Source organism: Gadus macrocephalus, chromosome 23 (assembly GCF_031168955.1).
Source record: "Gadus macrocephalus chromosome 23, ASM3116895v1".
Classification (NCBI taxonomy): domain Eukaryota; kingdom Metazoa; phylum Chordata; class Actinopteri; order Gadiformes; family Gadidae; genus Gadus; species Gadus macrocephalus.
Window position 1 is genome coordinate 9,685,969 of NC_082404.1, and position 15,779 is coordinate 9,701,747.

The 15,779-nt window shown below is 44.0% G+C and overlaps 3 protein-coding genes and 1 non-coding gene across 5 annotated transcripts; all 4 read right to left on the reverse strand.

The window, feature by feature from the left end:
* Positions 1-563: 563 nt before the first annotated feature.
* On the reverse strand, positions 564-6,487 carry rgs9bp (regulator of G protein signaling 9 binding protein). Its single transcript, XM_060045166.1, has 3 exons — positions 5,847-6,487; positions 2,326-2,632; positions 564-1,834 (listed from the first exon to the last, which is right to left on the reverse strand). Exons 1-3 carry the CDS (start codon positions 5,940-5,942, stop codon positions 1,452-1,454), a joined length of 786 nt encoding a protein of 261 aa, XP_059901149.1. The 5' UTR covers positions 5,943-6,487; the 3' UTR covers positions 564-1,451.
* A 932-nt stretch (positions 6,488-7,419) lies between these two features.
* Positions 7,420-13,013, reverse strand: zgc:56231 (uncharacterized protein LOC406257 homolog). 2 transcript variants are annotated; one of them, XM_060045165.1, is made up of 17 exons: positions 12,626-13,013; positions 12,211-12,300; positions 11,936-12,055; positions 11,618-11,756; positions 11,343-11,518; positions 11,151-11,238; positions 10,710-10,889; positions 10,406-10,517; positions 10,254-10,316; positions 10,004-10,153; positions 9,702-9,870; positions 9,392-9,571; positions 9,079-9,218; positions 8,781-8,946; positions 8,253-8,456; positions 8,047-8,166; positions 7,420-7,961 (listed from the first exon to the last, which is right to left on the reverse strand). In XM_060045165.1, exons 1-17 carry the CDS (start codon positions 12,785-12,787, stop codon positions 7,725-7,727), a joined length of 2,496 nt encoding a protein of 831 aa, XP_059901148.1. In that variant the 5' UTR covers positions 12,788-13,013; the 3' UTR covers positions 7,420-7,724. The 2 variants fall into 2 exon arrangements, with proteins under 2 accessions (XP_059901148.1, XP_059901147.1); XM_060045164.1 differs by having other exon boundaries at positions 9,702-9,867; positions 12,626-12,961.
* Positions 13,014-13,814: 801 nt separating this feature from the next.
* Positions 13,815-15,389, reverse strand: rps20 (ribosomal protein S20). Its single transcript, XM_060044517.1, has 4 exons — positions 15,233-15,389; positions 14,458-14,557; positions 14,205-14,278; positions 13,815-14,034 (listed from the first exon to the last, which is right to left on the reverse strand). The coding sequence occupies exons 1-4, from the start codon at positions 15,233-15,235 to the stop codon at positions 13,852-13,854; spliced, it is 360 nt and encodes a 119-aa protein (XP_059900500.1). The 5' UTR covers positions 15,236-15,389; the 3' UTR covers positions 13,815-13,851.
* Positions 14,346-14,418, reverse strand: LOC132453014 (small nucleolar RNA U54). The gene has a single exon (XR_009524558.1). It is a non-coding gene; the product is annotated as a small nucleolar RNA U54 (small nucleolar RNA).
* Positions 15,390-15,779: the final 390 nt, after the last annotated feature.

The following is a 15,779-nucleotide window of genomic DNA, read 5'->3' on the forward strand; positions in this document are numbered from 1 at the left end:
AAGCTACGGTAGGTTTTCTGGAGATACCAGACAGATTGATCTTGATTTTCAAAGTGTACAACCGGAAAAATCCAGCCTTTCAAATCATTTCATTCAGGCCGAATAAAATAATTGGACAGGCTTAATACAGGCCTGTGACTACCTGATTATTTACTTTTTTTGTCAGTACATTTGATTAATTGATTGCTGTTGGGAGGTAAAAAGAATTTGAACAAGAATTACAAAATTGCTTCTAAAATAGATGGCCTACCCTAGCTTTAGTGTCACATCATCTTGACGTTTGCGTTGCTTGCTTGGGTTCAGACAGCCATCTATGGCACAATGCGCTCTTGTTCCATTGTCACCACTGTAATACTAACAGCGATATTGAATTGATAAATAATTAGGTGCACATAGGTTCTGCCTTTTAGCAAAGAGTTATTCATATTGGTGCACTTTCAAATTATGAGAATCAATGAATTTGTAATGCACCCTTCCTGTCAAGATCTTTTAATAATTGTAAGTCCTATGCATCCATCATTTTGCTTAAAATGATTCATATTTATATTTTCTGTAAAAATAAAAATAATTCTCTGGCTTTTAGTGACATACATTGCTGGTTCATGTAAGGTCAAGTTTGTTATACCATTGAATCATATATTGAAAATGACCTAGTTCTCTCATTTGGGTTTCATCATTAAATAGTTCTATGCTTATTGCTCATCTATTTTAGGAGAGAGCAAAAAGATAAAACAGAATTATTATGATGCAGTGACAGTGTAAAGTCACTGTGCAATTAAAAATAATATTAATCTTAAAAGGTGCTGTAGGTAAGATTGAAGAGCTATTAATTGAGTGCCCTTTGGTATAAATGTCATAGCCATCCGTCAGCTATTAATGAGGGAAATGCCCTGTGGATATATATCTTTGGGAGATGACTGCATCTGCCTCTGTATAGGCCAAATTAGACTTTCGACCGCCCCCGGCTAGTTTCTAACTGATCAGGGCATCTTTCCAGGGATTGGTTCACAAAATTCATCCTGCCTGTCAATCAAAGGAGCTTGAGTCGAACATTTCAAAACAGTGAATAACTCTCATCACTCTTCTGTTCTCTCTCTTCACAACTCGCATCATAACTACAGCACCTATAAGTGACTCTAGAGAACAACATTTGAGGATTTGGGGGTTTTGACAAAGTTTCTATATTTAACATTTGACTATTTCCATGCAGCATTCCCATAAATTAGTTGAATCGATCAATGTCCTTTTATTTGATTCGTCTTTTTGGAAGTTCTTGTCTTTAAGTTTTCCACTTGCAAGTTACTTTGTGTGTGTGTGTGTGTGTGTGTGTGTGTGTGTGTGTGTGTGTGTGTGTGTGTGTGTGTGTGTGTGTGTGTGTGTGTGTGTGTGTGTGTGTGCACGTGCACAGGTGTTTGTATGCATGCGCACAACGGGGTCACACCAGCGTCTGCTCAGGAGAAGAGCACGATGCAGATGGAGAGCGTGGCCACCACCAGCACCGCGCCGCACAGCAGCAACCCGATGAAGACGTGTCTGCGAGGCATGCCCCCGCCGCGCGCCGGCCCCTCCTCCTCCATGGACAGCAGCGCCACAGAGACGCTGTCCGAGCCACTCAGGGGGTCCGCGGCCTCGGGCCCGCCGCGGGGCTCCACCGTCCAGCGCAGGACGTTGACCTTGGCCTCCATGTCCTCGATCATGCGGTCCACCCGCTGGATCTCCTGCTCCATGGCGCTGGTCTCCTGGGGCTCCAGGCCGGCCGGGAGCGCTGGACCCGGGCTGGAGGCCTGCAGGTCAGGCAGGCTGAGGGCCCGCGCCGCCACCTCGCTGCCTCCTCCTACGGACCAGAGCCGGTTAGACAGGCTGCTCCCTCCTTCACAAGGTAACTGCCCATCATCCGCTGGTATCATTAGAAGTATTGAAATGAAGTGGGACAACGTTTGCTGCCTTCTTCTGATCACCATCGGGTATCAGCAATGTTTTGTTGCAACAGGCTGTATCTCGCTTTACAAATACAGTTAGGTATGTTATTTACAAACGTAACACAAATTAAGAAGGGAAGAAGAATGTTTCTGCAAAGACCTGCCATTGCTTCTATAAAAACGGACTTCATCTTTTGCCAATATTTTGCAAATGCAAAAGAGAGCAAATGTGAAAGCACGTGTTTCACCAGAGATAGGGCTATCCCTTTGGCGTTATTTTTTCTCGTTTTGCCATCTTTAAAGGAGAGCCAAACCCCAATTGGTCATTGGTATTCAATTACACATGCAAATGGATTAAAATAAATCGTACGACTCCCTGGATCCCTTGACCACCTCCCGTTGTTACCTTGCATGCCGGTCTGCACAAAGACGTTGGCGTTGGCCAGACAGAAGATGTTGGCCATGCCAAACACTTTGCACAGGTCAGCGTGAAGGAGTTCCAGCCCGGAGGAGAAGGCCACCCACAGGAGGTCCATCTTCCTGTGGTCCTCGTCCGGCAAGCTCTTGTCCCGGAGACGGGCGGTGAGACGCTGGCAGCAGACCCCGGCCAGACTCTGGGCCTTCTCCCGCGTCTGCCTCAGCTCATCTCTCAGCTGCAGGGTGTCTGTGCAGCCACCCACACAGGAGGCCAGGTGTCTGAAGCATGCCACCACCTGGATCCCCAGAGTGAAACACGGCCACAACACAGTGAAACGCGGCCACAACACAGTGAAACCCGGCCACAACACAGTGAAACCCGGCCACAACACAGTGAAACAAGGCCACAACATAGTGGAACACGGCCACAACACATGAAACACGGCCACAACATAGTGAAACACGGCCACAACACAGTGCAACACAGTGAAACACGGCCACAACACAGTGAAACACGGCCACATCATAGTGACACATGACCACAACACAGTGAGACACGGCCACAACACAGTGACACATGACCACAACACAGTGAAACACGGCCATAACATAGTGACACATGACCACAACACAGTGAAACACGGCCACAACACAGTGAAACACGTCCACAACACAGTGAAACACGGCCACAACATAGTGGAACATGACTACAACATAGTGAAATGGGAACATTTGCTTGATATAAATACGATATATCGCCATTGAATTTTTTTTAATGAATTCATACTCGCCATGATTGTTTCACTGTCTTTTTGGTGCACAGTATGCTTTGCTTGTCCAATTGAATGAAAGGCTCAGCCAACAAAGATTACACTTTTGTGCCAGCTCAATATATTTCCCAAAGTCCCAAAACCTAGTTGTACATTGGTTCTTGAACAGATGGAAAAAAAGTAAGACATGGTCATGAATAAAATGTTTTATTCTGATCAATTGAATGCAACCAAACTGAATGACATATTATCCACAACCAGGCTGAAGCTCCCACCTGGTGGATACAAAGCAACCAGTTAGCTACCACACACTGGCTATCAGGAATGATGCAATCCATTTAGAGACCAGTGAATGATTAGGTGGCAATGTTGGTAGGAGAGCCAGGTTTGGAATGTGGCCAGGACACTGGGGTTAGCACAGTTGATGTTTAGCATGTGACACAGGCCAGAGTGATGGACACCCATTACTGGCCCTCCTACTCCAAGAATGAGCCAAACAATCCCTGCTAAGCTTCCACAGAGAAACCAGCAGGGCCAGACAGATATCCATGGTGCTGGTAAGACTAAACAGAGAAGACAGTCTAAACAGAGGAGACATTCTAAATAAAGAGATGGTTCAACAGGATTTCCACTCTAAACAGAGAAGATGGTCCACTCTGAACAGAGAAGATGGTCTAAACCAAGAAGATGGTCTAATCAGAGAAGATGGTCTAAACATAGAAGATGGTCTAATCAGAGAAGATGGTCTAAACATAGAAGATGGTCTAATCAGAGAAGATGGTCTAAACATAGAAGATGGTCTAATCAGAGAAGATGGTCTAAACATAGAAGATGGTCTGAATAAAGAAGATGGTCCACTCTAAACAGAGAAGATGGTCTAAACAGAGAAGATGGTCTGAATAAAGAAGATGGTCCACTCTAAACAGAGATGATGGTCTAAACAGAGAAGATGGTCCACTCTAAACAGAGGAGATGGTCTAAACAGAGAAGAGGGTCGAAACAGAGGAGGTGGTCCACTCTAAACAGAGAAGAGGGACTAAACAGAGAAGAAGCTCATAACAGAGAAGGTTGTCAAAACAGAGAAGATGGCATCTTCTAAACAGAGAAGATGCTCATAACAGAGAAGGTGGTAATAACAGATGGGAGCGTACCTATGTTCCCCGGGTCCTATGTTCCCCGGGTCCTATGTTCCCCGCTTTGTATGTGACCGGGGAACCCTGTGAGCAAATCTTTTTTTCGTAGGATGGTAGGGGCAAGTACCGCCTTTTTCGCCTCTGATTCGCCTGTGATTAGGGTTGTGGTTAGGGTTAGGTTTAGGGTTAACCCTCGACCTTACCCTTACCCTAACCCTAACCCTAAACTTGACCCTAACCCTTTGCACCCGGGGAACATAGGACCTGGGGAACATAGGGATGACCCCATAACAGACTATGCTCTTCCAGATAAAGATTTACGCTAACCTCTTGCGATGCTAATTTCCTTTCCAACATTTAAAGTACGGTTTTTAGTACAGTTAGTAAAGCCTTTAATAGGGCAATGTGATGATATTCCAACAGGCAGCTGTGTGTGTGCGTGTGTGGGGGTCTGTGTGATGGGCAACGTGTTTGTGTGTGCGTGCAAGTTGTGTGGTGTGTGTGTGTGTGTGTGTGTGTGTGTGTGTGTGTGTGTGTGTGTGTGTGTGTGTGTGTGAGCGATAGACTGAACCAGCTACGGGCAACTTACATTCCTTAATACAGATTAGTAGTATGAGCTGGTCTTGGATTGTTATGAATTATCCTCGGCGGGGGCCATGACAGTCAGTCTTGTCATGCTGACGCATCCTGGAGAAAACTTGAACAAAATTGCTCCACTGATCTATATCATCTTGCTGCACATCGTGTTAATTTACCTTCTGGGAAATAACCATGGGCAATAAAATGACGCGGTTTTAAATATATTATAAATAATCTGATAATCATCAATCTATTTCTGGATAAGCCAGGGGACTGGTAGAGTGTTGGACCATCGTGAGGTTGATTGGATGTGATATTCCTAATTATTGGATGAATTCTAATAAGCGGTAAAAACCTTAACTAGGTCTCTATCATCATTAGACATCGTTAGGCAACATAGACATTCTTCTTCTTCTATAAAGAGATGAGACATTGTGATTTTAATGAAGGCTCTATGTCTTTGTTTTCAATGTGTAATCGCAGACAAAAGCACTCTAATGGAAGACATATACTGAGTATACCAGGAGTCAGTGAACCAAGATAAGTGTGTTCAAAGTGCTTTTTTAGCCATGGGGTTATCAGCATGAGGGTTCTGTATTGTGGTCATCTTTGTAGAAGTAAGTATGTCTATAAATCTCTATCGCGTGAGACTTAAATTATTAATATCGTACCAGAGTTGCAGAAATGTAAATTTCTTGTAAAATTGTGTAAATTAAGACAGAAAATCATATACTTTATGCATACCATGACTCAAATAGTGTCCACTCACTTCCACTCATGTATAAATATATTTTTAGATATGAGTATTTTTTTATCATTAAAAAAAATACAGGTCCTTAATATGTATTACATATCAGGGTTCAAAACAACCTTCATATCTTCATCCTGCAATAAATTACCATTTAATAGCCATCTGGCAAGGAAGACTGCAAATCAACACATTCTCTGACCAACCTCGTAAAAACAGGTACAGGTAAGCAGAGCCCCCCGACCATCCCCTGAAGCCCCTCTCACCCCCTCGGTCTCACCTTCATGAAAGACTCCACCAGCGCCTGCTCGTCCGCCGAAGCCTTCTCTGTCCCCCCCGCCACATCGTCTCCAACTTTGTTGTTTACCAGTGGCATCAGCCCTCCCTCTGGTCCAGAGTCCCCAGACCCCGGTCACGATGTGGGCTTCTGGCTACACCGGGCTGCCCTTGGCTCCTCTTGGCTTACCCCTTCTCCTCTTCCTCACCTGGAGTAGGGCGCCTCATTCAGCGGCCAGGTCAGGCTGGAAGTCAACGTGCTGCATTATGTCGGCGTATACACACACCAAGACTACAGGTGCAGCAAGAGCACACCTAAACACATCCTGCAGAGTAAAAAGTCCAGAGTCGATAGGTGCGAATAAAGTTGGAAATTCAAATTAAAACAAGGTGATAGGTAACCCACGAGCGACGGTGTTAATCCTGCAATTGACCTCTATGCACTGATGCAGACTAGGACAAGCAGCTAAGCTCATTAACTATAGCTGAGAACCACAGGGGACGAGAGCAGCTGGCTGTCTTCACCACAATGGCCCTTTCACTGACCGAGAGGAAGTGCAATGCTCTGGGGAAGGGACAAAACAAAGAGGAAGGGGCTAACTCTGATACCTTTGTAGTTACCCGGCCTACTTCTGGTTCACTAAACTGCAAAGGGATTTGAAGTGGATACCCTGAAGTAGAAAAAAAAAAGAAATCAAAGATACTACCGGTAGCCATACATTCAGCACTTGGCATACAGTTTGACGACCACATTCATAAAAGGGTTATGCGTGTGGTGAAACACCGCATCAAACAATGAGGGTTTTCCGTGATGGACCTTAAAGTTTAACTGAAGAGGCAGCGTGAATGATGCACTTTGTGACTTGACTGCTTGTCTCGTTTCTTTTTGGCCCCAGGCCCTTGGTAATGGGTTCCTAGGAGGAAGCTCATATGAGGTTCATAGTCCCACCATGAGGAGTTTTTGAGTGAGTGAGTGGTGGTCAGCATGTTAAGTGGTGGTCATCTTACATTGCTTACATGTGTTGCATTTATTTGTATGTGAAATATGAATAGAAGGAATTGTCCAAAAAAATTCAGTATTTATAGCTATAAAGGTTTGTCTCCCTTACTTAATTTGTTCCGTTATATGCAACTAAACTGAGAACGTATGAGTTTCTTTATCCGAATGACTTCTAGACAGAAAAAAAAGTGGTTAAGCAGCACAGAATCTGGCCAATAGGGGGCATGAGCACATAAATGTGATAACTAGAATTATAAATTTTACTCTAGGCTGTTTATTCAGTGTACTTTTATATAAGCATTTGAGAAGATTTTAACATTGTTATGTACACGACGTAGTGTTGAAAGAGAACCAAATCATAACCCTACAATGACTCTTTACTGATTAATCTAGTTTGTGATGGTACTCAAACCAGGACATTTCATCTTGCAGATCCATGAGAAGAAGAAGCTTGTCTAGGGTTTTCTTAGGACAGGAGTTAAGAATTCTGTGGTTCTCTGGTGAACTTCCGGTCGGACTATGTCGTTTTCTTCCTTTATCAAAACTGTCAATTCACCTCGTTACAATGCATCCGTCATTCATGTGAATATGCAAGTTCTTATTTAATGCAAATTCCATTGCAAAATGTAATGCAAGCCGGAAAAAAAATATTCAATGACGTTATATCCACAACTTTGTGCCGTAAACCTCAGGCACCCACCCTGTAGTGAAAAATAATGTGCATCATCTACCAAGTGAGAGTCAGGCCAACCTTCATAGTCACATGAACCCAATTAAAGCTTAATCGTCTTCAAAAAAACATTTATTAAAAAAATAAAAAAGATTAAAAACAAATTCACATAAAAAAAATACATTCACTTTACTTTTAATACTCAAGCTCTTCTAGCTGCTCGGTTTCCCTCCAACGGTAGGCGTCGCCCTGATGTTCTTCCTGAGTGTTCGGCCAATGACAGTGGAGCGTGGAGATGAGACCGAGTCCCTGATGTTAGCAAGCAGGCCACGTTTGGGCTTGGTCTTCACAGGGGACCTCTGGGACAGTTTGAACACCTCTTCCTTCAGCAAGGCAATCTCACCGTCCTTGTCAACATTTTCTCTCAAGAGGTCATCGATGGATTTAGTCTTGGACAAATTAAACAAAAGTCTGGTTAGTGTAATGGGCTACAGTTTAAGTTTTGTAGCAAGCCGTTTCTAGAAAGAGTTCTACCTGGTCTTCAGACTTGCTCCGTAGGAACTCCAGCTCAGCTGATTTGTCCATGTAGTCGGCGTGGACCGTCCTCAGAGTTTCATTCAGGCCCACCAGCCGCTTTTCAAGAGCCATGATCAGCTAGAAGAGAAAATATATCTCCAATTTAAAAGTCTAAAGTATTAGCTGGCGAGCTGAAAACATAATTAAATATATTACTTCCATACCTCCTGGTTTTCCGCACACATTTTCTCCACTGCACATTTTTCTGTGAAGACCCTTTTGTATCGTGCTTCGCTTCCAGCTTCAGTTCCTTTATTTGGTAATGGAACTTCCACAGTCTGGCTGGACTGGTCCGTCGTGGACATCCGTGTTGACGGCTTGAGGGAAGACACTAGGTTTTCCAACTCCAAGAGCTTTCTCCTCAGGGCCTGTGCAACGGTGGCCCAGAGGATCCGAGTGCCAGTACAATAAAACCATTAGTCATGAGATAGAAAACCTATGCATGAAAACAAGCAATAGGTCCCGTGGAGTTAAAAATGTCACACCTAAATGTGATACGCCCTGTGCCCCATTTATACATGTAAACTAGTGGATTGTACTAGGAGCACTGCGATCAGTAAAAATAAAATCAGATCATGACAAATGTTGCTGCATTAAGTCACCATTCTTTAAGAAATCCCCCCCAAGTGGATGGGCATTAGTTGTCTGAAGGTCTTCATTCATTGTCAAATAAATACTAGAAAGAAATGTACCTCAACTTTCTCTTCCTCTGCAATAAATTCCTGGACGGGCACAAAGTCTTCTCCGATTCTGCCCAAAGCACACTGATACGCATGCTCCTTGAAGGCCTCTTTGTACATCTCAAAAGTGTTCTCCAGCTTGTCATCGTGGCTCTCCTTCAGCTCCACCATCTGTTGACTTCACACAGTGGAGTGAAACAAAAAACAAACACAATCCCACGTTAGTATGCGTTTATAACTCAGTAGGTCAACTGACAGACTGGAGCAATCTGATGTGAATGTGCATCATTTAGGATATGGGTTAGTCAACCTGAGGAGCTCCTCGCTTTCCATCAGCTGCTGCAGCATTGCATCTCCCATTTCCTTACGGATCGCCATCTCCTGAACCATGTTCTTCCTCCTCTCGGCCAGAAGCTTGCTTCTGAGGTTCTCAATCACAGTGAGCAGGTCCTAGTCAGGCAAAGGGTGAAGCCGAGAAATGGGTGAAGCCTGTGTTAAACACCACATTCTTCCTCTTTCTCACATCTAGTGGGCCTCTAAATCAAGAGTGCACATTCAGTCAGGACAAGCGCTTGGACATGAAGTCCCCTGGGAAGTGAAAGCAGCGAACCAAGAGGTTGTACCTCCTGGGGCAGGATGGAAACATCTGCATCATCCTCGTCATCCAGCAGCTCCTCCTCAGAGACGTAGCCGTCCGGCACTGGGCTGTCCGTCCCCGTGGTCCTCAGCAGGGGGTTGCCAAGACGGTCCAGCAGGCACGGAGACCGAGACTCCAGGGATATGGCAGGAATCACATGGACCACCTACAGTCAACCAGTACAAGAGTATCTGGTGATAAACCACGGCCAAATCACGCTTTGACGCCGTTGCAACGCAAACGGCTTCCGTACAGAACGACAGAGGACTGAATAGTTGAAGGCTATGCAGACAGACCTGTTTGGCGACGGCAGAGAACTTCATAACATGCAGTGTCTCGTCGTAGTTGGAGGCACACTGGTTGATGTTGACAATCATGGACGCTTTTCCCTTTCCACAGAAAAAGCCCTGGAAAAGCTTTGTGAGTTTGCTCTCTCGGAAAGGAATGCAGCAACTCTTTGTCCTGCTAAAAAGGTAATAAGAGGAGACAGCGAGGCACCGATGCCGTTAAACAATATCAATGCACCTTTGAGAAGACGGTTTTTAGTCCCAATTTAAATGACCACCATAGGATTAGAAGCGTCAGGTAAATTACGTACTTGTCAGTCAGATTTTTGTTGCGCAGGGCTGTAATGCATTTCCCCAGAATAAGCAAGGAGTTGTTAATGTTTCCAGCTTCCTTCAGCCTCTCCCCGAGTGTCTTGGTTTTATTGCATCTTTCAGAGCCGGCCAAATCACACAAAGAGAACCTATGGAGCAAATACTCACTTTAAAATTATACAATGTGTACAACACTATAGTCCTTTAAAATTGGGCTTTATTGAAGACTCTTTATTGAAATCTACTCACTCAGAGATCCTTTCCACCCCGTTACCGTTGATCTTGAGAAGTTTCATGGTAAAAATGCTGTGGCTGTATAGAGAAAGAAAAAAAGTTGTTTCACCCATTTAAATCAAACACATCTTGGTTTCAAATGAAAACGGTGGAGTGTAATGGATTACCTTCTGCTTGAAGATTGATTCATCTTGGTTGAGGCGGCGCTACGATTTTTGTTTCCAAACTGTAGAAGTGCATTGGCTTCCTCCAGGCTGTGAATGTTGATCCACTTTAGATCTAGAAGCATTCGTAAAACAAATCCAGACAATCGTCTCACAATAACTTAAACGATGCCGAGCTCATAGAAAAATCAAGATATTTGAAAAACAGTCAAATACTGAGCCCTGAAGTCTGAACCGCATTGTGGATTAGCTGCTTTAGATCAAAAGTAAAATAAGTTGAGGATGATACATTGTAGACGTGTTTCACCTCTGACGTAGGCACTCCCAGCACGGTCCTCACACACACGCAGAGTGGCCCGCTTCTTGGACTTGGGTCCCGAGGTGGTCTGAAGCAGGTCGTAAACACTCTCATTGTAGATCTCATAGCAGGCCACCCATAAGGTGAACGTGAAGTCCCCAGTCACGGTGGAGCCGCTCTCCATCGATGCTACAAAGGGTCACGGAGAGTAGATTCTGATTTACATCAAAATGTTTAAGGGACAATTTTGTTGAAAGACCATTTAAAAATGCGACCAGTCAGCTTCCCACTTTCATGTCTCTTATGACCATTTAGGCTATAGGAGAGGGTCATTATCAAAGTTGCAGTACAGTCATATGGTTTCGATTCTTTACATGGATTTCCCAGGCAATCAATAGTCCAGATAATGTGGACTGGTTCATTGCTTTGTGGGCAGTCCTCTTCAGATACCTGCGTCATCATCGGTGGATGTGGACGATTGGCCGGCAGAAGGAAGGCAGCCTGGGGAGACTCCATCTGGCTTTAGTGGTTCTCTGTCCTTGAATCCAAATTAAAAAGAATACACCCATTTTATGAATATGGACAGTAGCCAGACATTTCAACATCTGTGCTTCTGTACGACGTTGCTTAAATATGGAAGACCGTTGCAAAAATGGCAGCCCTCGCGTTCATCTCCAGCTTCACTTGTTCGGGGCCCAGACACTGAGCGTCTGTGGCCAGGTAGGGCTTGAGGTCCATTCCCCCATACTGACAGCGTCCAATGTGCTGGAAGGTAGTGCCTAGCACTCGTGGTAAGATACCTGGATCTTTGGCAGTTCCTTAAACATGTAAAAAATAAATACTATTTATACAGAAAACTCACAATTATTAGTATTCATGACATACATTTGTGGCCATTCTGGTCTCAGTGGTTGTACCTTGGATTGTGTACGTTTTCCCAGCATTCGTCACACCATAGCTGAATATTAATGCATTCTGCCCAGCCAGGTAATCAGACACTTGGCTCTCTACCGTGTCCACATAAAGGTCATTTTGTGACGTGTCCTCTCCAAATATCTAAAAAAAAAAAAGAAAAAAAGACCAATTGGTAATATTCTTAAACAAACGAGAAAAGAGAAGTCTTGATACATCAAATTAGATTTTTCTGCCAGGGTTACAATTATTTTCCAGTAATTGTAGGGTGTTTGATCAGCAAACTTATTTGAATCTGTGTTGAGACCAGCACCGATACAGACCTGAGTGAAGGAGAATTTGTGGACCGCCACACCAATGCCCCTCTCGCTGCTCTTCAGGGTGGCTGATCCCTTGGGTGCGTGCAGCTTCACCACCTGGCTGTCCTCAATCACTACACATCCCTGGGGAATCATTGGAAAGGTCTGAAACTCCATGTAGAGGACTTGGTCAGAACCGTGAGCTATATAATTTGGGATTTAACTACAACATTCAGATGTAACATTTTATATGCGACAGTCCTGCGTCTCCATTTGAGTGATGTCACCACATTCTCTACCTGATCCTCCTTGTCAGAGAGTTCCTCTTTGAAGAAGGGGCGAACTCTCAGGTACACTTGCAGAGTCTGCGGTTGGGACTCCACTTCACTCTATTAACCCAGGAGACGGGTGTCAGTACAGGGGTTCAACCAGGATGTTGAACCCCTGTGGTTCAGTCATTTGAGCACAAACATTTATTTTTATTTTTGATGATTGGACGTGTCAAGCTAAAACTGACCTAGGCCAACACTGAACAATGGTGTAGGATACAAATATAATTGTTCACGGAACACAAATAAAAGAGACTAACCATACTAGACTTCTTACACTTCAATCTTTCATTTCGAGAAGATACTTAATGGGAGTGTGAGCAGTTCTCAATTATTTTCTTTGCTAATAAAAAAAGGACAAATTGAAGCATATGATGAGACGTGCCTGCCCGGAACCAGTGGAAGTTAATCTGGGGACCTCCGTGGGTCGCTGCAGGTTCAGGGAGCTGACTGGCAGAACGTCGCAGGGAGATTGAGACTCCATTAGGACGGCTCCAGAGTGCGGTCGGGTGGTTTCTTCATCGGTAGACTTAATACTTCCCCTCATCTTCAAGAACAATATCTCTCGGCAGCCTGAAGTGAGAGTATTTGCTTATTGCAATGTTCCCAATCAATTCCGAATAATCTATTGTTTACCACAATGAACGACCGTTTCTTGAACTAGTTGACCGTGGTAAAAGTTATGTTAAACCTGAGACAGCTGGGCCGTAACCCCTCCCCTCCGACCAAATCCCGTTTTAATTGAAAACAGGTGGTGCTCCCACAAATTGAAGTAGGCCTACTCCTCGATCTACCACACGTTACTATAATGACATCGTTACAAGAACAATCAACATGTGCAGATTATGAAGGTCTTATTTTGACTTATTTATTATAGGCTACTTATTAAATGTTATTATAATTAGTTACCGAATGCATATCTTATGTTACATTTCGTTTTTTGAAGTTCCCCCCACACGGTCGGGGAGGTTTTTGCTAGGGTCTTTGATAGTCTTGATCGGCCGTGTAGAGATAACCTCAAAGGTGTCTGGTTTTGTGGAATTCACATCTGTGCAGGGTAAAAGCTGCGCGTGGACTAGACCTATTCATCACGTTTAAATATCTAGGCCTTCATTATGAGGCTCACGCACCTAAGCTCTCAGTTGATGGTTTATCGGGATGCAGCCAGTGGCCAAAATCAAGACAGCTTGCATGTTATATTTCAACTATAGAACGAAGGTGATGGAAGGTCTAGCCTCTTTAAGCATCGAGACTTCATGCAAAATTCGATTTAGTTGGACCCTAGGATGTTCAACTATGACAACCACTACCCATAGGGTTAATTGATACAATAGTTGAATAAGGCCAATGGAACTATTTAACATTAAAAACAATGATTAATTGCAACGCTCTATAAGACCTTGATAAGGTAAGGCCTACTAAACTATAATGTGATTTATATTTCTGTGCATTTAAAGAGTTCTGGTAGTCAAGATATGACTATCGCAGGACTCATTGCTGGTTACACATTATTTTCAATGCATGCAGTTGAGACGGTCATATCAAGCAGAGCACTGTTATTCATGACAGACACATTTTATCCCGTTTCACTTTTTATTACAAAAGTGCTTTTTATGCATCTGCGATGGTGACCTCCACCTCTACGCCAGGTTCAATGCTGATGGAGGTGATCTGCTTCACAATCTCAGATGGACTGTGTAGGTCGATGAGACGCTTGTGGATCCGCATTTGAAAGCGATCCCAGGTCTTGGATCCCTCACCGCAGGGGGTCTTCCTGGTGGTGATGCGAAGGGTCTGAAGGGAGAAATGGCATATTTAGAAAACAGCAACACATTTAAAAACCTGCTCTTTTATGTTTACCAAGTACGAGCCATTAGTCACGTATAGTTGACCGTTTTAATCATCAATCTTGAGCCCGCTGGTCAATTGTACGCAGCTTAACCAGATATGTGGTGGTTTAATACCTTGGTTGGCATGCGGACTGGCCCCTTGACCTTCAGGTTCTTCTCCTTGGCCCCACGGATCAAGTCGGCGCAGACTGATGTGGAAAGAAACATCACGTTAAGAACATGTTTCTACGCAGCAAGACTGCAGGCTTTACTCGAGCATTGCTCAGAATAGCGTATTTTTGGTCATCACGTTTTATCAAAGATAAAAAAGTTTTTATCCTCATCGCACGGTTTCAAAATTAGACAAAACACAAAAGGTCGAAGTTACCTTTCTCCAGGGACTTGACGTTACGGCTGGTGAGTGTGATGCGGATGCGGTGGATGGCCACCTCGGTCTCCGCCGGGGCCTTGCCGGTTTCTTTGAAAGCCTGAAACAAGGAGAAATGAATCACTTGCTCAGCTGCCGTCCAAAACAGTCACCATTCGAACCCCAGACGGCTTGTTACAGCCATTCGAGTAGTCTTCCACTAAAATTGGACATGGCCAGGCACCTAATCTAAATATTTGACAGGTAATTGGATGAGGCATCTGTCCATTACGTTGTTCCTTAAAGGATGCAGCTTGGTCCGAACCACTACGCTTCGACCATAATCGTTTAACTTGGAGACGTGGGTAGATGGTTTAGTTCGTGACATCTCGAATACAGCTGACTCGCCAGGTAATGACCATTTAGGCCATAACCATTTGGATTAGATTTGTTAACAATATACAACCATTGCACTTTAACGCAGCTAGGCGGAAACACATTGAAGTGTGCCGCCTGTTCCCGCCATGTGAAGGTATTGGTTACACTCGGGTTGTCGTTAAGGTGAAGGCTTCTACACCGATACGATATATCCACAAGAGGGGTTATCGACATTCACCCCATAGCTTTACTAAACAGGAAAAAATAAATAAACCACGTGCCCAGCTCCAGCTCACTATGCTAGCTAGTGTTAGCATAGTGAGCAGTTATCTCTCCAAATCAGCAACTGTATAAATACACAAAGCATATTTGTAATTAAACTAAGTAAATCTATATCGAAAGTGACGCCAATATTTACCATTTTGATTATTCCTGACCGACTTATTCGTAAGTACTCCAAGCGAACAGCGGTGAGCCAGGAATGTACGCCACCGGGTGATAAGCACTAAGAGAGAGAGAAACTGTGCCTCGTCTTCTTTAAGTAGTGCCTACATCCGGGACATCGCCTCCCTGCTTCTTCGGCGGCTATAGTCGGCTACACGTGTTCCAATAGACCCAAGAGGCTGCAGCACCCTCTAGTGGTCAGAGGAGTTCGCCGGCGTGTGCACAGTAGTTTAGACGTACTTATTATCCATGAGTGTGCACAGCCCTGCCTGTATAGGGAGTATAAATAAACTTATCCCACTGTTTTTGTCTGTTTTTCTTTTTTTCAATATTAGATACTATTAAATAGTTTCCTTTATCAAGAAGGGTATATCGATAGGCTACCTATTTTTTATGTTATTGGCTTTGCTTCTTCAAACAAGTATATTTCCTTGGTGCGATATGGGTCAATAGACAAAACGAGAGTATGGACAACCACTTGAGAGCTTCCTTTGAACGCCCAAGATAATAAGCCGTCACGT